We start from the raw sequence: 22,498 nt of genomic DNA on the forward strand, positions 1-22,498 counted from the left end.
CAATAAGAAGGGAAACGGCACCACAGAGGAAATTGGTCACAGAAATACATTTGGAGAACAAAACAAGAGTCACCTTGTGAGCCTTTATATTTAGTAGTTTTCAAGTGATATTTCACCATTAAAGATTAAATTTGAATCACATGCAATAAATACTCTTTTGCTTTTTTTTTAACAATAATAATATCAGTTTATATTTAATAATATATAGTGTATAGTATAGATATTAAATTGTTTATGATGTAATTTATATTTTTCTTTATTTAATGATTTTATATTAAGTTTTTAAAACTTATTAAAAACAATGTTCTCACCATTTTCCTTCCAAATAAATCATTACAATCTTGTCCTTCTCTTTTTTTCAACATTTTATTATTTTTTTTTAATTTGCTTTCAGTACATTTTTATCGTTTCATTTTCACGAATAAAAAAAATCTCTAACAAAAATGTCTGAAGGAATGTCTCTAGGCAATATGTCCCAGTCTAAATGATCTCTAAAATATGTTAAAAGCCCTATTTGTTTGTTTTCTTTCTCATATCAGCAACTCCCAAATTTTAGCGATAAATTCATCAAAAAATGCAGAATTTTTCTCTTTCTCCAATCGCTGTTTTTTTTTTATAACACATAAATTGTTTAACAATATACCTACACTTCTAAACACAAATTATAATATTCTTTTGTGTGGGGGGAGAAGATCACATCTACAATGTGAATTATTGTTTTGCATTTCATCTACTTACTTGCTTTTAACACTTTTTTTACGCACCACAAGTTGACAACAATTTGATCGGGGAAGGGGGAGTGTTTCGGGTACAATATGGACTGACTTGGGGGTGGTGGATATGATACTTTTTTAAACGTTAATTTTGGCACAAAATGACTGACAGAGAATTTAAATATCATAGACCATCCGGTGTTGTAGGGTGCTCTCTCACGTATTCCTTAGGGAAGAACCCAACCTGTATAAATTAAATAAATTTTTTTTGTCTTTTTGTTTTCTATAAAAGAAATTAGAATTTCTTACTCTCTCATTGGTTTTTCCACGCCACCATCCCTTGCTGTCGCCCTCCTTGCCGATTACAATCACTTGACAACCCTTTCGCAGTGGCAACTGATTCTGCTCCTCTGGAACAAATTCATACAATGCAGTTGCAATCACTTCACGGAAAGGCCACTGCAGTGATTGATTTAAGCTGAAAAAAGTATTAAGAAATTGTCTTTAATTTTGCCCATTTCTGATCAAAGAAAAGAAAACATACCCAGCAAAATTTTCTCCTAAATCATTTCGTTCATAGAACGAGACTAGCTCAATGATAGTCTTAAAGTACCGTCTGGTCGACAGATAGTACGAGACAGTCTCTGAATCACGCTTCTGGTAGATTTTCATGTGTTTTATTACATGCTTATCAGTTCTATGTTGCAAAAAAAAAGAGAAAACATATTTGATAATATTTTATGATATAATATGATAATGAGCTGAATTAATTGGTAAACACTTACTTGAGACTTAGGGCATACATTGTCTCATTTGGATTGGATGCCCCTTGAGGCCGTACCCGCAGCAAATATGTCCCTATGCGCCTATTTTCGAGACTTGTCGTGGCCGTATCTCTATCCATTGTGCCCACAAACCAATAGAATTCCGATAGCTGCCGATCGCAAACTGGCGGTGGTATACTCACGGGTCCCTGCCGGCAGCGTCCCGTGGATGAAATGCATCCCTTGTGTACGGAAATTTCGCACGTTTTGCACCGATATCCCTGATGGATACGTCCCTTGAGGAATTTAGAGCAATGCCTACAGATTGCCGGTGCTTCAAATGTTGTTATTACGAATTTGTGATCCGTATTGCGACATCCCGGTGGTTCAAGATTATCCATGGCATCCTGCAGAGCCTTACTCCATTTATTCCTTTCCGCTTCTGTCTTCATATACAACGTAAATGCCGTGGATTGTGTCTTCCGCACAAGAAGCAGCTGAAAACGCAATCTTGCATCACGTGTCAAGGTGCGCCGTGAATGACACAACTCCACACGATATTCCTGCAGGTTGTGGGCCTCCCGGAAGGAGTACTGTCCATCGCCAATGCGTGTACTTGAACTTTTCACGAGAATCATTATCTTCTCAAAGATAAATGCATACCGGTGCTTTGTCTTCTGATCCTCGTGCGCCTTTATATTGAGATCCCCATCGAGTAGGAGACGCCCGTACTGTTGCAAATCATTCCCATTGGGTAAATCCAAATCCATAATACTCTCACGCACCTTCTGTATCACCACCAAATGTTCCGAATCTCTCTTCACCTCATTTATGTACTGTGCCACATCGTCCATTGCCTCCTTTGCACGTTCCAGCCCACGGAAATCCTCATGTGTCTAAATGTGTGGAATGTAAACAAACAAAAAAATTGTACGTGCGCACCAAAAATAGATACCCCACAGTCGATTATTACTCACGGGAGATGTTTCATCTACGAGCTTCTTAAGGAGTAGATGATATTTGAGAATTCTCTGCATTGGCACCGATAGAATGTCACGCAACTGCACACGTCCCTCGCTGTGCTCCTTCTGGCACTGATTCACGAGCTGCTTCACGCTCTCACTCTTGTTAATCTGATCACGAAGCCCATCTGTGGCATTTGTCATATTCGAACAATATTCACCGTAAATGAGGAATGGCTCGCGAAATTCAAAAAACACCTGACTTAGCTTTAGCTTTGCATTCGGTTGGACGGCTTCACGCAACTTTTCCAGGAATTTTGTGTGAATATCCGCCAATTCCTGCAACAACAATAGAAAACCATAACTTTAATTCTAGCTTTTCAATTATAACATATACATAAATTAATGCTAATTCCCTGTAATTAATTCCATGGCCTAAATAAACTCTCGTTGTCGCTCAAAAGCTCTCAATTAATAAATTCAAATTTTCTCTGAGAGGTTTCCGAATATTCAAAAAGCTCAAAGGGAATTTTAAAGAATTATGCCGGTTCTCAGAAGCAATTGATTCATTTTCTGAGAGCACTTTAATATTAAAGAACATCTGAGCCTCTGAGAATTCCAATTGAAAGTTTAATTAAAAGCAATCATATTGATTTTCCGATTCAATTTATGTCGCAAACCAATTTGTACGTAAAACAACATGAGTCTCGAATCGCAACCATTTGAAAAATCACGTAAAATGTGAGAAAAAAATTCAATAAACTCACCCTAACTTTTGGGAAAATGAGCTTAATGTCATCTTTGGATAGTAACTTCTCCATTGGCTGCATGAATTTGTACCTCAAAGCATTCAGAACGTCCAAGTAGTTGCTTTCTGTGTCAACAAGCTCTCTTATTACAAAATCCCTCTGTTCAAAGCTTGTTGAGGATGAAACCTATATAAAAAAAACACAATAATTTAATTTACGAAAATCTCCTAAAAAAAATGTTGACTTCTGTAAGCAAAACTTCTTTCCAGCAAATTTTTTAAACAGCAAAAATGTGCACGTTTAGAATAAGGAAAAAATATATAAAATATGTGCTTTCAGTATAAATAAATTCAAAGGGAACTTTCTTTTATTTAAGGACATAAAAAATACCTGATTTCGACTTCTTCGCTGTATTGAACACAGATCTTGGTAAACTTCCTCTTCTTTCATGTCATGCTCATCGTGATTTCCATTGACCACGGCATTCTCTGTTGTTCTGTTTAATCCCCCATTTTTTCCAGTGTGTGAGATTATTTTATGCCAACATTCAAAATCATGGTGAAATGAAAAAAAAATACAATCAAAATGAACAAACAAATTAAAGAAAAATTAGATCCATGCTTCTAATATGAACAAGAACATGTTCTTGTCTTTAAAAAATAAATCTCAATTTAAAAAAAAATATGGCTAAACTGAAAAGTAAAACCACTGAGACTCCCTTCCTAAAACTCCCTGAAGAATAATCCTCGTGCATTACCAATTATATTAGACAGTATCCACACTTTCTGCCCTGAAATGTTTTTCTTTTTGGGAATAAAGGGAAAGAGAAGCAAAAATATAAATCTCGCGTGTGCTGCAAACCAAGAAGAATTGGGAGATGCAATAAAAGAAACTCCAATAAAATGCTCTAAAACAGCTCAACAATAAAAGAACATCTACCAAAAAAAAAGAGCGAAAACGACGTGAAAATTGCTGTGAGATATGAACCTCTGGGAAGCGTTCCGAGGAGAAGGTCACATAGCAGAGATCTTCGTAAATCTTCTCCTCATTGTGGGACGATCCAACGAGACTTTCGGCAACGATTGATGTGGACCAGTTATGGGAATTCAGTAGCACCCCACAGAGTCCCTTAACATTATTCTCCTGATCCTCATCCTCAGGCCCAGAATCCTTCACAGCCAATAATGAATTGTCCACCTCACTTTCAGCACTCTCAGCACCTTCATCATTTCCTCCAGGGCTCTCATCCACCGTGTCACCACTCTTTTCATCCACCGAATCTTCCTTTTCCACATTCTTCACCACAGAATCCGCGTGATTGTTATTACTATTTGGCATTTTTTTTAAGAATCAGGAAAATTTTACATTTTGGAATAGATAAAAGAGATCATCGACACCTTCCGAAACAAAAAAAAATGCATTTATGTAACTTACGTTGAATGCAAATCCTTGTAGATATCCTCCTCAGAATGACTCCTCTCGCCTGGAGATAGTTGTGCATTGAATCCTCTGCAAATATAAAATATAACTAGTAAGCATTCCCAGCCACTCTGTACAATTCTCCAGCAAACTTACAGGATATTTGGATGAATTTGTTGCACCTTCCGGCACTGCGACAACTTGGACAGTGTGATAAGGACACGGTGGAAGTTTGTCAGATCGTAGAGCATTGTTGGCTCAAACAAATCCGAATCTCTCAGCCCAAAGTGATTCTTGCATGTCTCCAGGAAAAGTTTAATGTTTTGGCAACACAGGAACTGGAAAAATTCATGGGAAAAATGAGAAAAATCAATAGTAGCTCAAGGGCAGACAGACTGTCCTTGCAAATGATACGTACTTGAGCCATCTGTGGCTTCCGGTGAAAGTCCTTCATATCGAGAGCATTTGGGTCGAGAAAGTTGATGAGATTGCATAAAATAACACCATCCCGGAGGGTCAAGGCGAGGATTTTTATTTCTGAATTTGGCCAAGTTGATTTGTGATCGGGCGGGATAACGCGGCACTGAATCAGCCAGGACAGGCATGATTTCCACAAATCATCGGCCATTGCCATCGTTGCCACAGTTTGTCAATGCACAAAATAAGACACTTATACTTTAGCACGATTGCAGGGAAATTGAGAGGAAAATTGGGAGGAAAACAGTGATTGAGAAAAAAATTCTGACGTCCACCATTTTTTTTACCACCCTAAAGTTTCTAACACATTTTAAGGTTACGTACCGAATATCGTCGACTAAGCGAGCCGTTGCATTCGTGCATTTCGGAATGTTCGGCATTTTCTGTAAATTTCATTTGAAGAAGAAGAAGAAGAAGCCAAGCCACAATCTGTCAAAAAAAAATATTGGAAAACGTTTTCCGGGAATTTTTTACCAAAAAAAGGCGTCAGGGCCTCGTGAAAAGGGTGTGCTGCAGTCATGGCTGGTGGCGGAACGACGACGAAGGTGGTGCAAATCACCAATATTGCCCCCCAAGCGACCAAGGACCAAATGCAGAATCTCTTTGGAAGCATCGGGAAGATTGACGATTTGCGCCTGTATCCCACAATCCGGGATGTCTCCTGCCCCGTAGTGTCGAGAATTTGCTACGTGAAGTACCAGGAGAGCAGCAGTGTGGCGGTAGCGCAACATATGACCAACACTGTCTTCATCGATCGCGCTCTCATTGTAATTCCAGTGTACTCGGGCTTAATTCCGGATGAGTACAAGGCCCTGGAGATGTCCAGCAATGGCACTTTGGTGCCTGGTTTGCAGTCGGCTGGATCCAAATTGCCCCCAGAATTGGTCAATCGCATCGATGGGGTGCCCCCGAGTCAAGTAATAATGACGACAGATCCAAAGTTGGAGCTCAACAAATTGCCGCTCTACCCACCACTTCCGGTGAATTTTGATGCACGCAAGATCGAAGAAACTCGTCGTACCATCATGGTAATCGATATCAGCATGGATTGGACAATTGAGGAGCTCATGGAGTTCTTCAGCAGCGCTGGAGAAGTAAAGTACGGACGTATTGCAGAAGTTGAGTACACCCGGCATGCGATGATTGAGTTCACGGAACAAAAATCCATTATTGAGGCATTCAAGCTGCATGGGACAGAGTACAAGGGCCACCCATTGAGTGTCTATCACTCCACGCAGCCCATAACGAAACCGGAAACTAAGAGCAATGAAGCAGCTCAGAAGGAGATCGAGGAAGCCATGTGCATCGTCAAAGAGGCACAAAACATGATATCGGCTGCTATTGATCCGGTTATTGGGATGCTGTCCAAGGACAAGAGTGCCCCCAGCCGTTCGAGAAGATCTCGATCACGTTCTCGTGAGCATCGCCACTCACGCAGCCGCTCGAGAAAGCGCTCTTCATCCCGTAAGCGATCATCTTCGAGGAAGCGTTCCAAGTCCAGAAGACGAAGTCGGTCACGATCTCGATCCCGTTCTCGCTCCAGGACACGCTCAAAACGTTCACGACGTCGTTCCCGAAGCAAGTCCAAGCGCTCCTCGTCTCGTTCGCGAAAGCGTTCTCGTTCTCGATCGAAGAAGTCACCATCTCGCTCCTCGAGGCGATCCCGCTCTCGCGATCGTCGCCGCAAGTCCAGATCACGCCATCGCAGCCGTTCTCGCTCCCATCGTCACTCATCACGCGATCGGAAGACATCCTCGAGATCCCACAGGCGTGAGGAGCGCAATCGACGCAGCCGTAGTCGCAGTCGATCCAAGAGAAAAGAATCCAGTCGTTCTTCGAGACGCCACCACACTCCGGAAGTCTCCACGAAACGTTCCAAGGATGAGAAGATTCAGCGGGACTACGATGATGAGGAGAAAATTGGGCTGGATGAGGCGGCAGCCCCACCTCTGCCGCCCCCCATGGAGGAAAAGCGCGAACCCATACCTCCTCACACGCCATCGCCCGAGAAATCAGATAACATGGATATTTCTCCTTGAATTGCTTATATTTCTTAAATTCTGTAGATTGCAAGAGATTAAAATAAAGGCATAATCTGCAAAAAAAAAATTTTTTTTTAACTGAAAATTATGAAAACATATGGTGTCGTCGGCAAAACCAGCCCGAATCTGAACCATTGACCCATACGACACATGCTGACTTTATAGACGATGAGTGAGCGAGACAATAGCTACTGACTGTTGCTCTTTCATTTTTTTTACACTCGGAAATTTTTTTTTGCCAAACTTAAATTTTCCTCAATTTTAATGCCATTCTACGAGGAACGCCTCCGGGACTTCAAAAATGCATACCCGGACGGAAACTTCGGCGGAAAATGCGTAAAAATTGCGAAAACTGTCAAATGTAAGCATGTGTGCGTGAGAGGAGAGTAGAGCGTAACTTTTCGCGAGATGAAAAGTGGTGGGGCGCACTATAAATAGCGAGGGGAAAACATTATGTAGTTTAGTTTGTTAGAGAGAGAGAGTGACGACATTCCTTTGTCTACTACGATCTTGACGTTTTAAGTGTCAACATAGAAAAAATTATTTCCAGTGTTTTTTCTCGATTTCGCCTTATATTCTGGGGATTTCGGGTTGAAAAAGCCCCCCTTTTGTTTTCCTGGTGCGGGATCTCTTGTTCTCTGGGCGAAAATTGTGTGTAGCTATTAAATAATAGTGTGTACGGACGGGTGCGAGAAGTTCTGATTTAACGAAAGAAAGGCACAAACAATGGCGGACGCGAGAATTGAGACAAATGCTCCAGGACCGTCCCCATCTGCGACTCCCATAAATCCCCTACTTCCGTCGCTCGCGGAAATTCAAGCGGTCGAATCCCCAGGGGTTCCGCCGCAGCCCGAAAGTGGCGGATCACCCCAGACTACGTCCAATGTTGTCGTGGACCCCCTCGGTTTGGAGCCCACGGCAAAGCGCCGTAAATTCGAAACTAATTCGCAAATCAATGAAAAATTGGAGCACCGCCTCGGGGGCATCCTCTGCTGTGCGGTATGTCTGGATTTGCCAAAAATCGCTGTTTATCAGGTAATTTAAATAACAACAAAAGCACCCCAATTTTCACAATGAAATTCTTTTAAAACTTTTTTTTTATTGAAAAATCTACTAAAAAAAATTCTCGCACCCTTGATATTTGATGAAAGAGACCATGAAAAAATATTCTTGACAGCCATTTTTTATCACATAATTTTTGCACTACATAAATATTTTTTCGCGGAAAGGGAGGCGAGTATGTATCATAAGAGTTAGACAAAGGAAATAAATATAAAACCCTCAAATTCAAGGTTCTAACAAGCCCAAAAAGTAGGTCAGAGAAGAAGAAATGAAGAGACATTTTTTGCGGGTTGTGCAATTGTTTCAAGTTGGTGTGGCACCTAAAACAAATTGTAGAAGAAACTATAGGGAGGAAGAGGAAAATTGTGAATATTGCGTCGTATTTTCCCATCAAGCTCAAAATATATATATATTAATGGCTGTGAGTGTGAAGAGCATAGGAGAAGGGACAGCAAGGAGGGCAGGAAAGAGATAAAGCAACTTCCCAATCATAGGACAAGGAGTGAAAGAGAGACAAATAAAAAAACAGCATTTTGTTGTAGGTAGCTGTAATATATATATCGAGATGACCTTATTAGAAAAAAAAATCATCGAGAGAGTTTAGAGAGAAGCCAATATTTTGTATTGACTTCTCATTCTGAGTATGTATCACGAAATGACCCTGATTTGTGTAATGAAAAACTCAAAAAAAAAATCTGATTTTATGTAAAATTGAAAAAGAGGGAGGGGGGAGAGGTATCAATGGAATGTTTGCTGCACCTTCATTTCCTCTTTCAATTTACACAGCAGCTAGAAAAAAGAAGAAGAAGAAAATAATGAAGGATATTTGAATGATGTGTGTGAGTGAGAAGGTATGTTTGCTCTTGCGTAGATCATATTTTGTTTTTTTATGCTTTGTTTGCAAAAAAAAATGTATCAAGACGAATTGCAAGAATGGTTAGTTTATTCATTTTAGTTGAAGATTACATGTTAGAAGACACATTCCAAGGTTCAACGCCAACAACGAGATAAGATCACCCTTTATATATAATTTTATTCTCTCATTTAAATGAGAAAATAAAGAAACATGTGAGAAATCAACAGAGAGTGAGAGAGAGGAATTGAGAGAGTGAAAGAGCGAAAAATGAGTAATATAATATGAACTAAGAGCCAGCTGTTTTGATAAACACAAAACAAACTCTCAGCTGTTGGAGAGCACAACATCATATTGGAGTGAATGAGAGGAGCACATGAGTGGAATTTTGAATGGATGCAAGTGAGATGCCTACATTATCATTTGTTATGTTTTCAAAGCATATTCCAAACAAAGAAAACATACTACATACATATATTTTACCTTCGCATTTTTTAAAATAAAAAAGGGAATAGAGTTTGCAAAGGTCGAGAAAGAAACTTTGAAAATTCTTTCCCATTCACTACAGCACATGGAATAAAATACAGATAAAAAAGTATTTTTTTTAATGTAATACAACATAATGTGAAGAAATTTCCATGTAGAAAGAAAAAAAAAACATGAAAGCAATTAATCTGTAAAAACTCTTATTGGCCACAACAAGCAAGAATGAAATGTAATTGTAGTTATTTTTTCCTTCTCTTTTTCTGCATAGACATCACTTAGGAATTTTAATTTGATCACTGAGGAAAAGAGCCAATTGTAAAAATTTATCATTACAAGATAAAAGACTTGCAGAGAGATACAAGTATTAAAATTATGTGAAAGTTTAAGATAGAGAAAAAGACTGAAAAATACAATTAAAAAAAATATGTTATTAGAAGTCTACAATTTAACAAAAAAAACTGGTGAAAAGACATTGAAAAATGATGTAAATAAAGAAAGAAAAACATTGAAATGTGAAAATACCTAGCAATTAGATTTTAGTGATAAGTGAAAAAATACGTCTGCGAATTGAAAAAAAAATGAGAGCAAATAAATTTTTCTCAAAGTAGCGAAAATCATTGTTTTTCAATTTTTTCAACAATCTTTTCTCCAACGACATTTTTTTTCTATTTCTATAAGTTGGTGGATATTGAAAAAATAAATAAAAAATCTCGTCATTTTCTTCTTTTCCACAGAAGCATAAACCTACTTCCTTTTTTTTTATTCTAGACTTTTAGTTTCATATTCCTTATATCTGCAAAGAAAAAAATTAATATCTTTTTTATAAATTTATATATTTTCAGGTGGTAAGTTTCATCGATACTTTTATCTACGAAATACAATATTATTGCTTTTATATTATTTCTCATTTGCTAATATAATAAAAAAATGTAATTGATGAATTTTTTAACCCCAACAGTGATACATTTTCCCTCACAATCAACCTTGGCAATTTGTACTAATATTTTTTTCTCACAGTGTCAAATGGGTCATTTGATGTGTGCAGCCTGTTTCACTCATCTCCTAGCTGATGGAAGGTATACTTAAAATTATATTGCTTTGGTATGATTTGCAGTCACAAAGAAATCTTGTTTTTGAATAGATTACGCGATCAAGCAGCAACATGCCCCAATTGCCGCGTGGAAATCTCCAAGAGCACTGCAAGCAGGAATCTTGCAGTGGAGAAAGCTGTCTCTGAATTGCCCAGCGATTGTCAGGTGAGATCTTTTATTGTCTTCAAGAGCATTATAAACGCAAAGGCAGTATTTATCTTACAACACTCTTGGTATATTTATTGATAATTTGCAGTTCTGCGGAAAGGAATTTCCATCAAAATCCTTAGAGCGCCATGAGCAATTTGAATGTGAAGAGAGGCCGGCTAATTGCAAGTACATCCGCATCGGTTGCCAGTGGAAGGGACCCGTTCATGAGGGTGAGAAAAAAAAATATTTAAAGGAAAAAAAAAGAATATTCATTCATTCCTCTAATGTACTTCAGCTCGTGAGCATGAGGAAATGTGCTCACACCCAAAGAAATCCGGGGCAGAAGTGATGACCGCTCTTCAAGCACGTGATGTGGACTTTGAGGAAGAAAAGAAATTCTATGCTACCCTCATTGATCTACTGAGCTATGAAAAGATCATCTTCAATGATCTCCAAATGAAGCCATATCGCACGGATGAGTATGTGCAGAAGCTATTCTACGAGACGGCCAGATTCACGGCATTCAATCATCAATGGGTTGTGAAGGCCAGAATCAACAATAGCCAGAGAGACCCGCATCAATCGTGTGAACGTGAAATAACATACCAGTTGATTCTCAAAACAAAAACTTCATGTCCTCTCAACATTCACTTTTTCGCCCTCAAGGGCCCATTCTCCGATATGAAGCTCAATACAAAGATCTACAAGCATGACTTTACCGACACTGTGAGTTGACTCCCTACAAAAATTATCATAAAGGATGTAATATCTATTTTTTTTCTAAATTTTATCTTTGCAGGAAAATATGAGCGAATACAACCTACTTCCACTTCCGGATAGCTCAGAATGCAATAGATTGCTGGCATCAAAGGCTATCAACTTCCGCCTCATTATGTTTCTCCTCTCAAAGTAGAAAAAGGCGATTGAGGAGACGCAAGAGACTAGTGCGGACCTCACGATGAGCTTCTTCTTATATCCACCAACTCAACGCGAGTTTCTATCCTAAATTTTTCTGTCGTGTGTTGCTTTCAAGAGGATCTGGGAGCGTTTAGGAAATGGGAAGTGTGGGTGCAAGCATGCGAAAAAAAACTATAGAATATAATCCTTTAATTACACACCTCAATTTCCACGCAGAATTTACTTCAATCAATATTGTAATCTTTACTTTGAAAAACAAACAATGAGTAAATTTGAATACCCGCAAATCATTCTCAAACATTTATTTATAATATAAATTGATATTATATTAATATATTTTATAGAGGATATATTTTATTGTTAAACCCCATTGAGAAATATTTTATTGTGTCTCCAAAAATAATTTATTCGATATCAAGATTACGTTGATATCAAAATGAAATCTTTTTTTGGAATTTTTTTTCTATATTATATACATATTATAGAATTGCCTATATCTGAAGAGAAAACCAAAATTATTTTTTGCCATAAAATGAAAATAAATTCATTTTGCATGTTTTTTTAAATAATATAATAATAATAAGAAAATATTATATTGAAATTAGTTTTTACAGCGACATGTAATAAACTTTGCAATCAGTAGCATCTCACACACATAATTTATTAAGGCTTAAAAAAATCTTTTCATTGATCTCACTTTTGAAAATACCTTTTACAAGTATAAAAGAATACCTTATAATTAAAAAAAATGAGAATACAAATCAAGAAAATAAATAAGAGAAAATATGTTGTAACACAAAATAATATTGCTATTTAATATTTGTTAAAATAAGATTCTGTAGCATTAACTGGTTGATTATAATATTTCACTGTCATATACTATTTCAATGAATTAAAATTTGGTGTTTTACTTTTAAATCTTTTTTTTTCTTTATTCTACACTACACACGTTCTAATTACGCGAGACGATTTAATTGTTTTATTCATGGAAATTACTAAAATAAAAAAAAATATATATTTCAATTTTTGCTAATTTTTTTCACTCATTGTTTTTTTCCCGCCACACTAGACGGCAGCAGCATCGCTGCTTAATCGGCTATTTTTGTTGTCGTACGATATTCTCGGCATTTCGATTGCCTCCACTGTCGTACAAAAAATTGAGAAAAAAATATTATTTACATATTTATCATCCTTATCACCGTCACTCTTTATCCATCATTTAGCACAGAGTGCGAGATTAAAGTGTGTGTAGGTGGCAAGTCTGGGAGGTAAGAAAAAAAAAGGTCTTTGTGCGAATTTTCACCTTCATCGGATTATTTGTTTACACACGGTGCAGCAGGATTTTCTTCCGGATATATTTGCCGGAGCAAGGAGGACGTCCCAAGGAGTACGTGTGGTCAAGAAAACCAATGCAATATAACTGACAAGGCCTCGAGATTGAATTGAAGGGGTTTTCTACGCAATGGGGCTTACACTATCGGAGCCAGTGACAAATAAAGAATCAGCCTACTGTCAGAATGAGCATTTTAGGGTGAGAGAATCTGTCTATCCGGACAGTGACAATGGGAATCTATGGGATTAACGTGCAATTATTCCATACAGGTCGGTTCGAGTTGCATGCAAGGATGGCGTGTTCGCATGGAAGACTCCCATACACACATCTTGTCGCTACCTGACGATCCGGAAGCAGCCTTCTTTGCCGTATACGATGGGCATGGTGGTGAAAATGTGGCACAGTATGCTGGAAAGCACCTCCACAAGTTCATTGTCAAGCGCCCAGAATATGAGGAACACCCCGATGAGGCCATGAAACAAGTGAGTATGTGTATGGGAATGAGATCGTGGGACTTTATTTACTCTCAATCCCCACTTTTGGCTATATTTTACACATTAACTTTATTAGCTCCCCTCTATATTTGATTTCCAAGAAAATGCAATTCTCATTTTGCTAGAATTGTTATCAACTTTCTACATTACATTCATTACATAAAGATATTTTAGCTGTGATTCTTTTTTTTGTTGTTCTTGAATGAGGATTTGGGAGTTTAGAAGAAAAAAAAACGTCAAATTGCCTTTAATCTTAATGCATCTTACAAAAGGTCAACCTTTAATCTTATCTCTGTTCTGTAGCTCCTAATATCCATGAGTCATTTTTTAGTATTCAATTTAGCAGACTTATTAGACGTCTCGTGATCTCCGAGGCTGACTTTGATTTTTTTTTCTCATCACAACAGGCATTTCTGGACATTGACGATGCAATGCTAAAAGATGAGAAGCTCCGGGAACAAATGGCTGGATCAACGGCTGTGACAATTCTTATTAAGAATAACACGCTTTATTGTGCAAATGCAGGAGATTCAAGAGCAGTGGCATGCATTAATGGTAAGGTGGAGGTTCTCTCGATTGATCACAAGCCCAACAATGAACGTGAGATGAAGAGAATCTTTGAGGGTGGAGGATTCGTCGAGTATAATCGTGTCAATGGGAATTTGGCTCTTTCGCGTGCTCTAGGTGATTTTGTCTTCAAGAAAAACACCCACATGAGTCCACAGGATCAAATTGTCACGGGTAAGTTGCTGCACAAATAATTTTCCTATGTGAGGAAATAGTAGATGATTACTTCAATACCTATTTAGCCTTTCCGGATGTTGAGGTGAGAAAAATCACACCGGAATGGGAGTTTGCTGTATTAGCTTGCGATGGAATTTGGGATGTACTCAGCAATGAAGATGTTGTGGACTTTTGTAGGCAGCGAATAGCTCTTGGTCTCTATCCAGAGGAGATTTGTGAACAATTGATGACACGATGTCTCGCCCCAGACTTTCAGATGGGTGGTTTGGGGGGTGATAATATGACAGCGGTGCTTGTGTGCTTCTTGCACGGTAAAACGTACGAGGACTTGCAGGCCAAATGTTCCTCATCACTCAACAATCACTCACCGCAAGAGTCGCAGGAGAGCGATGAAACTCCAGACCTCAAGTGAATACCCACAATTCCTAATGCACTTCCACCTCTCACCTATAGTGCGGTGAAGGTAAAAGAGATATTTCTTATTAGGGGAACTTCAGAACTTTACTATTTTCTTCCACAAAACTTTCTGTGTTAGGTGATGTGTTTTCGTTCAATGTGTAGTCTGTTTTACAGCTTCCTAGAAGAGATTTTACCACACGTAATTATTGTAGATACCTACCTACATAATATACATAAATATACCAAAAGGTATTTACCAATTGGGATTCTCAAAACCTATGTACTAGTGCTCAAGTTTCAAATTGAACTGGCTGCTACTGAAAAACTAGACTAGACTGTTAAATCCCAATTGGAAGTTTCCTTATTGGATTGATAGAGAAATCCCTTCATGTGGATTGCTATAAGTGAAAAAAAAAACTAATAATCCAAAGGCATTGATTGTAACATAGAGTAGTGATTAAGGACATTTTTAATTTAAAAATAAATTGATAACAAGGAAGTTTTTGCAATAAATTTTGATGAATAGAATTTGAAAATGTGTTTTCTTAGCAATAGTTTTCTTAATTTTATCCATTATTGTTTCAATTATTTTATTAATCTTCTGTAATACAGTTAATAGGAAAAATTTTCTTTTTACAGGTGAATAATCCCACAACATTTTAATCTTATTTAACGGTTTTGTGCAATCCTATTAGATAAAAAAAAACTGCTCTTATTCTTTCGTTTCCTTACAGGTATTGTAATCAACCGAAAAGTTTTTTGAGCTGTTTAATCTGAATACCAAAAAAATATTTTTAATGAAAAATCAAGTTATAAAAATATCTTCCGTTTTATTTTACTGTACGATATGTATAGTAGGTATGATTGCAAAAAAATCAATGCTTTTACTATATACATGAATTGAAGCGCCATCTTGGAAAAGCTCCTCCTGGATAAAGAAAATTGTGGAAAACTTGGCTTAGGAAATGAATGGAGTGGAGTGCTCCAAATGCGGCTCAGCGTCTGCATTAATACGGTATTATCCGTTTGTGGAAAATCCAGCAGCACTTTCCACCCCATCTCGTGCAACTCCGCACCGTTACACGATACCGCATGCGCGCTGGGGAGGGTTGGTGTTTCTGGGTCGTCCATGGGGTGGCAATTACCCTTTTCTCGTGTCTCACAGTTGGAGTTCCTTTTGACTTTTTGCCGTGTTTTCGCACACAGTCAAGGTGGAAAATTGCGAAAAACGAGACATATTCTCACCCACTGTGCGCCGGTGAAAATGCATTGAGCATTTTCCCTTCCATCGCACCTCACAAGCTCACTTCCTTCCGGCCACACTCTTGTGAAAATTGATAAATCCGGAAGTGCGACAGACGCGAATTTTCTACATCGCGTACATTTGCTCAGTAGTGAGGTGACGGATTTTAGTGTGAAAGGAAATCGAGGAAAAGGCCAAGAGGGCCATGTTGTGTGTGTAGTGCGGCACGAAAAGTGGCTGAGAAAAAGGACTTTTCCGATAGTTTTTCTCAAGTGCATCCCCTTTTTGCTTGTCGTTTGGGGTGCAGACAGAGAAAAATGTTGTGACGAAATTGCTCGAGGGTGGATGAAGTGCGATAAAAGGGGGCACGAAGAACGCTGAAAAAGTGAGGGTGGATTAACAGGAAAAAAGGAGAGGCGTCTTTCGTGTGTTTTCTGTGCTTCATTTTTTTTCGTCTAATCCCCTGCTCCGCCCCTCTTCCGGAGTGGGTTCTTCAAAGACGGTCTCCGACGCACCCCTCTTGCGAACGGAAGTGAATCATGATTTTTTGGTGGTGTTTTGTGGTTTTTATTGGCGCCGCGAGGATATCGAGTGGTCAGCTGGCATGGTCACCCATTCAAGTTGAATCGAACAATCAAGTGGATCTCTTTACGCGCCAAGCTTCGGGATGCCCATGTCAATGGCGCTCCCAAGTGGATGCTGCGGACACAGGATGTGCATGTTGTGTCCGTGGTGGGTGTCAGTGTGGTGAAATATCACCTGGAAGGTGTGTCCAGTGCGGCCTAGAGATGAATTGTCTCAACAGTGAGTAGCTTCTCACTATAATAGTGTCACGACAGGTGCCATCACATCAAAAAATTCTCCTCATTTCAGTGTGCAACATCACCCTTGATTCCCGAGCACTGCAAAATAGCAGTGGTCTCAGTTTTGGGCTGATTAAATCGCCCATTTTACAGGGGCCTGTTACGTGCAAATATTACCTAAGGCCCGTCGCTGGGCAGCGTGTGGAGCTTCAGGTTTATCGCCTAGTGTCCGTGGGACGTTTCAATGGGAAACACTGCGAGGGTGGATCTTTGCATTTTGGGGAATCAATTGGCGGAACAGAGACCAGTCGGAGTGCTTTTCTCTGTGGCGCCAATGAAAGATATTCTCCACCAGCCGTTCTTTTCTCAGATGATGGAGCCACTACGCTTATATTTGAGTAAGTTTTATAATATATTCTACAATTTTATTAATTTTATAACGCGTAATTTTTTAATAAATAAATTAAATTGTAATAAAATTCATAGATTTTATAATATTCTCACCCAAATTTTATTATTTTACTTGTGGACATTATTAGAATCTCATGTACCTCACATGGTTGTTTAGCTTAACAGGGTTTATTGGACTTTTGTATGTATCGTGTAGAATACAATAGAAAACGGAACAGTCTTCAATTACTACAAACAGAACATTCTTCTATTATATTAATTCAGAACTTTTAATGTTGTTATTCTAATATTCAGTTGACGAAAGTTTAAGCAAATTTAAAATGCAAGAATGCAAAAAATAAACTTTTGATTGTCATGTATAAAATTCTAGAGGAAAAAGGAATAGCAATTTTAATTATTAAACTTTTAACAAAATCTCTCATCATGTGTTGTGCTGGCTATACTATTCAAATATACATAATTAGTTTTTTTGATCAAAAATGTTTGTTTTTCTTTTATTTTGAGCAGCAATATTTAAATTCTTTTTTAAATCATCATTTTCACACAAATTTTAATTGGAAGAATAGTATATATATACAGTCGTGCTCTCGTGGTAGGACCGTCGTCAAAATGACTTCTCCGCGGTAAAACGGCTTCAGAATGAAGTATTTTGCCTTCGCAGTGGGACAATTAGTACTATTGGAAAGGTAGGATACTAATTGTCCCACTGCGAAGGCAAAATTCCTCATTCTGAAGCCGTTGTACCGCGGAGAAGTCATTTTGACGACGGTCCTACCACGAGAGCACGACTGTATTACTGTTTTTTTTTTAAATTTTCTTTTAGATTAGGTACGTTCTTTTAACAATTTGAAAAAATTTAAAATTTCAGTTTCGGTTGTGGTTATCAGCTTTTGCAATCAAATTAAAAAAAAAGTTATGTATATCAAATGAAAAGCCAAATTATTAGTTGGTATACCACAATCGTGGCATAGGTACCAAGTATTATGAAATGAATTTTCTTAATAGAAATCTGCTAATTCAATTAAAAAAAATACATAAAAATTTTCCTATTAAGTTAAAAGAAAGCATAACAGCTGCTTAGGGAATCCTGGGGTATTGTTAATTAGCAACATATATTTCACTTTTCCAGCCAATTCCAGAACAATAGCATGGAGAGATAAAAGTCATATCATTGATTATTTACTTACTATCATACCACCCTCCGCCTTCTGTAAATATGTATTCGTGATATGAGCATTTTTTCATTCTTGTTTAATTTTTAACTTTTCATTTTACCCACGTCCATATCTCACCAATTTATTATGTACCTACATACATACTAGATATATACATATGTATGTATGAATGATTTTTCCATAACAATTTATACAAAACTGTTTGAACAATTTGTTCAATTTATATTTATTTATACATATAAAAAAATGTAATTGCAATTTATTTTATACAAATAAATTCCATTTATGAGTGGTAGTTTTAATTTTTTTTTTACGTATTTCATGTGTCTGTGTGCACATAATTTATTTATAAAAAATTAAAATAGTATATACCTATTAAATTAAATTAAAAAAAAAAATGACGAAATTTTTAAAAGCTTCTTCTTAATCTCCATCATTAATCGTTTAGCACAATATCTCCCCATTTTCAATCCAACTAAAAATGGGCATTATAATTCTTGGCAATATAATATTTTATGGTCAATAAATTGCAGATTTACAACCATTTTCGGTAAAAGTCCAACCCATATGGAATGGAAAAGGCAAAAATGTATTATAATTTGTATTTTTGCACAGGATAACGGAAAAGACGGTGAGGTCTCAGTTCCTGGCATTCTTCAGCTTTACCTCCCTCAGTAATCCCATTGTGGGATTTCATCCTCGAGGCGGCACCAGAGTTACGTCGTCGGAATGCGACTGGTCATACCATGATGTCTCATGTATGTCGTCGAGTTCGTGTGCTATCGCCAGTCCAGGATTCCCAGGAATTTATCCCCCAGACATGGTCTGTCGCTATCATATTGTGACATCTTCAATCCACACCAAAGTCAGAATTACCTTTACATCGCTCCTTCTACCCGAAAAGTGAGTTTTCAACCTGATTTTCTCTCCTTTATTGACAGAGTTAATCACTGACTAGATAAAAGTTTAAGATAAAACCCCTTCTAAATAAATATTTAATGCATTTCTAGTAAATGCGAATCACACTATTTGGCACTCTATGTGGGAACAACATCGGGAGATGATCGTTTAGCAACGTGGTGTGGTTCACAGAAAGAAGAAAAGGTGGTCACAGGTCCAAATCTCGTATTGGTCTTCCATTCGGGCTCCTCCGTTCCACCATTCGATTATAATGGTTTCGCTGCAACACTGGAATTTATTGCTCCACCCCAGACAACTACAACTCCTGCCCCACCACCTGTTGTCCATCCACCAGTTTGGAATCCAGCTACTGGCATTGAACCACCCGGAAGTGTTCCGTGGGCCGGATCAAGTCCCAAATTTACACCATGTGACAAAGTTATAACGGAATCAAATGGAAGATCTGGACACTTTGATACTCGGGGACGACCCTTTGCTACCAACTGTCGTCTTATTTTTAAAGGGCGCTCTACAGATATAGTACACATTTCTCTCTTCAACTATCGACTAAAGTAAGTGCTGTGAGGACTTCTCCAAATAAGAAAACACCCTTGCAACTATATAATAAAATTATGTATTTTCCTAGGGCTCCATCGTGTCGATCTGTGATCGAAATAATGGATGGGTCGTATGATAGTCACCGCAGATCATTGCATAAGACATGCTCACCTGCCGTGAGACATGCTCGTGACTCAAATGGTATCTTTGTTCCTCCACAAACTTTCATCTCTTCCGGGCCACAGATAATTATTTCTCTGAGAAGATCAACTGCAGCCACCGACCCCAATGATATCGAGTTCATCGATGGCGCCTACATGTTTCACGATGGTGAGTATTCTGTTTTTTTTGTTCATTCTTCCTGTACCTTCATTGGAAGCATCTTTAATTCATGATCCATTTGCTGATGGGACTGCAAAATGTTTCAATCGATTTCGTGAATTGGAATGACAAGGCATTAGTTCAGTTCTACCTGCACTATTATGTATAGTATATAGGTAGCACCTATATAATAACTTTCATTGATGCTCCACATTCTAATTATAGAACGAATTTTTCTCTTTTGTAAAATTCTTGTGGGATTATTTTTGTCTTGTTTGATAAGTTCAAGGAGTTAATTTAAAATGCTGAACTGACACATTCCTCTGCATTGTCGCTTTTTTGTTAATAAATAAAAAGTTGAAGTACAATACCTCATGGGAAAATGTCAGTTACTGCAGAATGTGTATATAGAATGAAGATATAGGGATGAGAGTGGGACAGTCAGAATATTTTACTTTCTGCAGAAGAATTGAGATGAAAAAAAATTAGAAAAACCATTAAGACAAATGATTATTTTATTCTTTCCACATAATAAAGATATAGAGAAATATGTTATTTAATTACCTAAAAGCTAGGCGACAGAATCTCATTTCCTGCATAGATTCTCATTATGACGGCTTTATGAAGGACTTTTTCTATTTTATCCCAGAAGAGAAACCTATCGCGTGAGAATTTTTATGAGGATTAAGTCAATAAAATTTCTCGGAAGAACCTCGGCAAATTTAATTAATTTTTCTTCCAAAGCGAGACTCTATGTACACAAAAGGTTTAAATATGACACACAAGGATTCACTCACTCTAAATAAATACCTACCTTCCTTTAAATGTTTAACATTTAATTCTTTCTACCCTTTACCACTGTTATTCTTGCATTTCTCTTGATTTCCATCTAGCATCTCTTATCTCTTTTCGTATAATTTTCACTTGAAAGACTTCCTTGACTTGTAATTAAACAAATAAACAAACTCATTCGCAGAGGAGCAAAGTGGTACACTCCAGCCAGCATCGCTATGTGATTCTCATCACTATGGCATGAGCAGTCCGGAAACTGGGATGGTGAGTGGATTGGGGAATGAGCATCTGTACTGGAATGTCGAGGGACCTCTCTCGTGTGCTCACCACTTTATCCCAGGGGCAAATCAGAGTGTAACAGTGACGGTTAGTTCATTTTTAAAAGAGAAGACATTTATTCCTCTTCTCCAAATCAATGCATTATCCTCATACTTTTTTTTCAGATTGAACACTTGGAGCGGATGAACCCAAAGCCTCCGTGTGAGACTCTCTGTGGCGATAGTGGTTGCCACTGCATTACAAGTGTGACTCCACTCGAGGAGATTGATCATCTGCGACTTGTGGGTGAAGACGACCAAACACTGAGTTGCCTGTGTGGTTCTTTTCGCACAGAATGGTTCCCAGTGTCCCTACGGACATGGTCCCCAGTGAGATTAGTGTACTCAGTGGCGCAGTATTCGTGGAATACAAAAGGATTTATCTTCAGAACCGCCTATACTTTCAATAATGATGCTATGTGTGGTCAAAGAACCTTCACCACACATACTGGAGAGCTTCACTCGCGAAATTTCGTCGGAGTCCCCTTCTTGCTCAATTCTTTCTATCATCAGCAATGTACCTGGATTCTGGACTCAAATGTGGAGCGCCAGCTCTTTGTGGAAATCACATCGGAGCAGAGTCGCCCATGTGGCGCCTGGAATATCAGTATCCATGAATTTTCACCCGCCGAAGAAGAGAATAATCACGCTGGAGCACTTCTCCATCAATTTTGTCCACGCGACAAGCACAAACTTTTCACAATGCCATGGAAATCCAGCACGGTGGTTGTGAGGTGAGTCACATACACAATTTCTTATTTAATTTCACTCATATCAGAGTTGAAGAGACGTTTTAAATAGATGAGAAACTGCAATTTATTTCCATAGTACAGAAAAAAAGAATTCTTTCATGAAAATAGATTAAAATTACACGGAAGGAGAAAAGGTGATTTGGAAATATTTCCTTGGTGAAATTGACCAAAAATCAATTGATATGGTTTATATTATTGAAAATTATCACATTTTATTTGATAGTAAATCAAATATAGAAAATAATCACGACTATAAAAAAGGAGTTTCTCATCTGATGTAATTGTATCGTTTCAACTCTGATACTTACTGAGCTTTCCTCCCCACAGGGTGCAAGCAATGACACGAACGCCACCAGTTTACGTGGTGCGATGGCGATCTCAGGTGGTACGTGCCAATACGAGACTCGGTCCCCCCACACCAGCACCCAATAAGACTTCGAAAGCTCAGAGACTAGTGAGCAACATCCTTAAGATTGTTGCCTGCTTCTCTGCCCACGTACTTCTCAAGCGCCAATTAATTTTTTAAGACACCATCATCACACCCTTTTTTAATAAAATGAAATTAATGAA

The 22,498-nt window shown here is 38.0% G+C and overlaps 5 protein-coding genes across 6 annotated transcripts; 4 read left to right on the forward strand and 1 right to left on the reverse strand.

Annotated features, from left to right (window-relative positions):
* Positions 1-249: 249 nt before the first annotated feature.
* Positions 250-5,450, reverse strand: LOC129797205 (protein vav). 2 transcript variants are annotated; one of them, XM_055839560.1, is made up of 10 exons: positions 5,026-5,450; positions 4,764-4,945; positions 4,623-4,697; positions 4,176-4,515; positions 3,207-3,374; positions 2,455-2,778; positions 1,499-2,373; positions 1,258-1,410; positions 1,023-1,191; positions 250-957 (listed from the first exon to the last, which is right to left on the reverse strand). In XM_055839560.1, the coding sequence occupies exons 1-10, from the start codon at positions 5,239-5,241 to the stop codon at positions 898-900; spliced, it is 2,562 nt and encodes an 853-aa protein (XP_055695535.1). In that variant the 5' UTR covers positions 5,242-5,450; the 3' UTR covers positions 250-897. The 2 variants fall into 2 exon arrangements, with proteins under 2 accessions (XP_055695535.1, XP_055695536.1); XM_055839561.1 differs by lacking the exon at positions 4,176-4,515 and adding an exon at positions 3,579-3,684 and having other exon boundaries at positions 5,026-5,418.
* Positions 5,451-5,462: 12 nt separating this feature from the next.
* Positions 5,463-7,193, forward strand: LOC129797214 (probable splicing factor, arginine/serine-rich 7). The gene has a single exon (XM_055839581.1). The coding sequence runs from the start codon at positions 5,603-5,605 to the stop codon at positions 7,121-7,123; it is 1,521 nt and encodes a 506-aa protein (XP_055695556.1). The 5' UTR covers positions 5,463-5,602; the 3' UTR covers positions 7,124-7,193.
* Positions 7,194-7,582: 389 nt separating this feature from the next.
* On the forward strand, positions 7,583-12,604 carry LOC129797220 (zinc finger TRAF-type-containing protein 1 homolog). The gene is made up of 6 exons (XM_055839591.1): positions 7,583-8,161; positions 10,545-10,603; positions 10,669-10,783; positions 10,875-10,998; positions 11,064-11,494; positions 11,568-12,604. The coding sequence occupies exons 1-6, from the start codon at positions 7,853-7,855 to the stop codon at positions 11,679-11,681; spliced, it is 1,152 nt and encodes a 383-aa protein (XP_055695566.1). The 5' UTR covers positions 7,583-7,852; the 3' UTR covers positions 11,682-12,604.
* Positions 12,605-13,103: 499 nt separating this feature from the next.
* Positions 13,104-15,184, forward strand: LOC129797225 (probable protein phosphatase 2C T23F11.1). The gene is made up of 4 exons (XM_055839596.1): positions 13,104-13,217; positions 13,289-13,501; positions 13,921-14,254; positions 14,323-15,184. The coding sequence occupies exons 1-4, from the start codon at positions 13,149-13,151 to the stop codon at positions 14,667-14,669; spliced, it is 963 nt and encodes a 320-aa protein (XP_055695571.1). The 5' UTR covers positions 13,104-13,148; the 3' UTR covers positions 14,670-15,184.
* A 265-nt stretch (positions 15,185-15,449) lies between these two features.
* Positions 15,450-22,485, forward strand: LOC129797204 (uncharacterized). The gene is made up of 8 exons (XM_055839559.1): positions 15,450-16,703; positions 16,773-17,100; positions 18,904-19,191; positions 19,299-19,760; positions 19,835-20,076; positions 21,044-21,225; positions 21,303-21,910; positions 22,256-22,485. The coding sequence occupies exons 1-8, from the start codon at positions 16,439-16,441 to the stop codon at positions 22,452-22,454; spliced, it is 2,574 nt and encodes an 857-aa protein (XP_055695534.1). The 5' UTR covers positions 15,450-16,438; the 3' UTR covers positions 22,455-22,485.
* The last annotated feature ends 13 nt before the right edge of the window (positions 22,486-22,498 follow it).

Source organism: Lutzomyia longipalpis, chromosome 1 (assembly GCF_024334085.1).
Source record: "Lutzomyia longipalpis isolate SR_M1_2022 chromosome 1, ASM2433408v1".
NCBI classification, from domain to species: domain Eukaryota; kingdom Metazoa; phylum Arthropoda; class Insecta; order Diptera; family Psychodidae; genus Lutzomyia; species Lutzomyia longipalpis.

Coding starts and splice junctions, on each gene's coding strand:
- LOC129797205 (XM_055839560.1), bottom strand. CDS start 5,241: ATGGCAATGGCCGATGATTTGTGGAAATCATGCCTGTCCTGGCTGATT. Junction 2,374..2,454: donor TCGTAGATGAAACATCTCCC/GTGAGTAATAAT, acceptor CCACACATTTAG/ACACATGAGGATTTCCGTGG. Junction 1,411..1,498: donor ATGTATGCCCTAAGTCTCAA/GTAAGTGTTTAC, acceptor TTTGCAACATAG/AACTGATAAGCATGTAATAA.
- LOC129797214 (XM_055839581.1), top strand. CDS start 5,603: ATGGCTGGTGGCGGAACGACGACGAAGGTGGTGCAAATCACCAATATT.
- LOC129797220 (XM_055839591.1), top strand. CDS start 7,853: ATGGCGGACGCGAGAATTGAGACAAATGCTCCAGGACCGTCCCCATCT. Junction 8,162..10,544: donor CAAAAATCGCTGTTTATCAG/GTAATTTAAATA, acceptor TTTTTCTCACAG/TGTCAAATGGGTCATTTGAT. Junction 11,495..11,567: donor AGCATGACTTTACCGACACT/GTGAGTTGACTC, acceptor TTATCTTTGCAG/GAAAATATGAGCGAATACAA.
- LOC129797225 (XM_055839596.1), top strand. CDS start 13,149: ATGGGGCTTACACTATCGGAGCCAGTGACAAATAAAGAATCAGCCTAC. Junction 13,502..13,920: donor CCGATGAGGCCATGAAACAA/GTGAGTATGTGT, acceptor TCATCACAACAG/GCATTTCTGGACATTGACGA. Junction 14,255..14,322: donor ACAGGATCAAATTGTCACGG/GTAAGTTGCTGC, acceptor ATACCTATTTAG/CCTTTCCGGATGTTGAGGTG.
- LOC129797204 (XM_055839559.1), top strand. CDS start 16,439: ATGATTTTTTGGTGGTGTTTTGTGGTTTTTATTGGCGCCGCGAGGATA. Junction 17,101..18,903: donor GCCACTACGCTTATATTTGA/GTAAGTTTTATA, acceptor ATTTTTGCACAG/GATAACGGAAAAGACGGTGA. Junction 21,226..21,302: donor ATCAGAGTGTAACAGTGACG/GTTAGTTCATTT, acceptor CTTTTTTTTCAG/ATTGAACACTTGGAGCGGAT.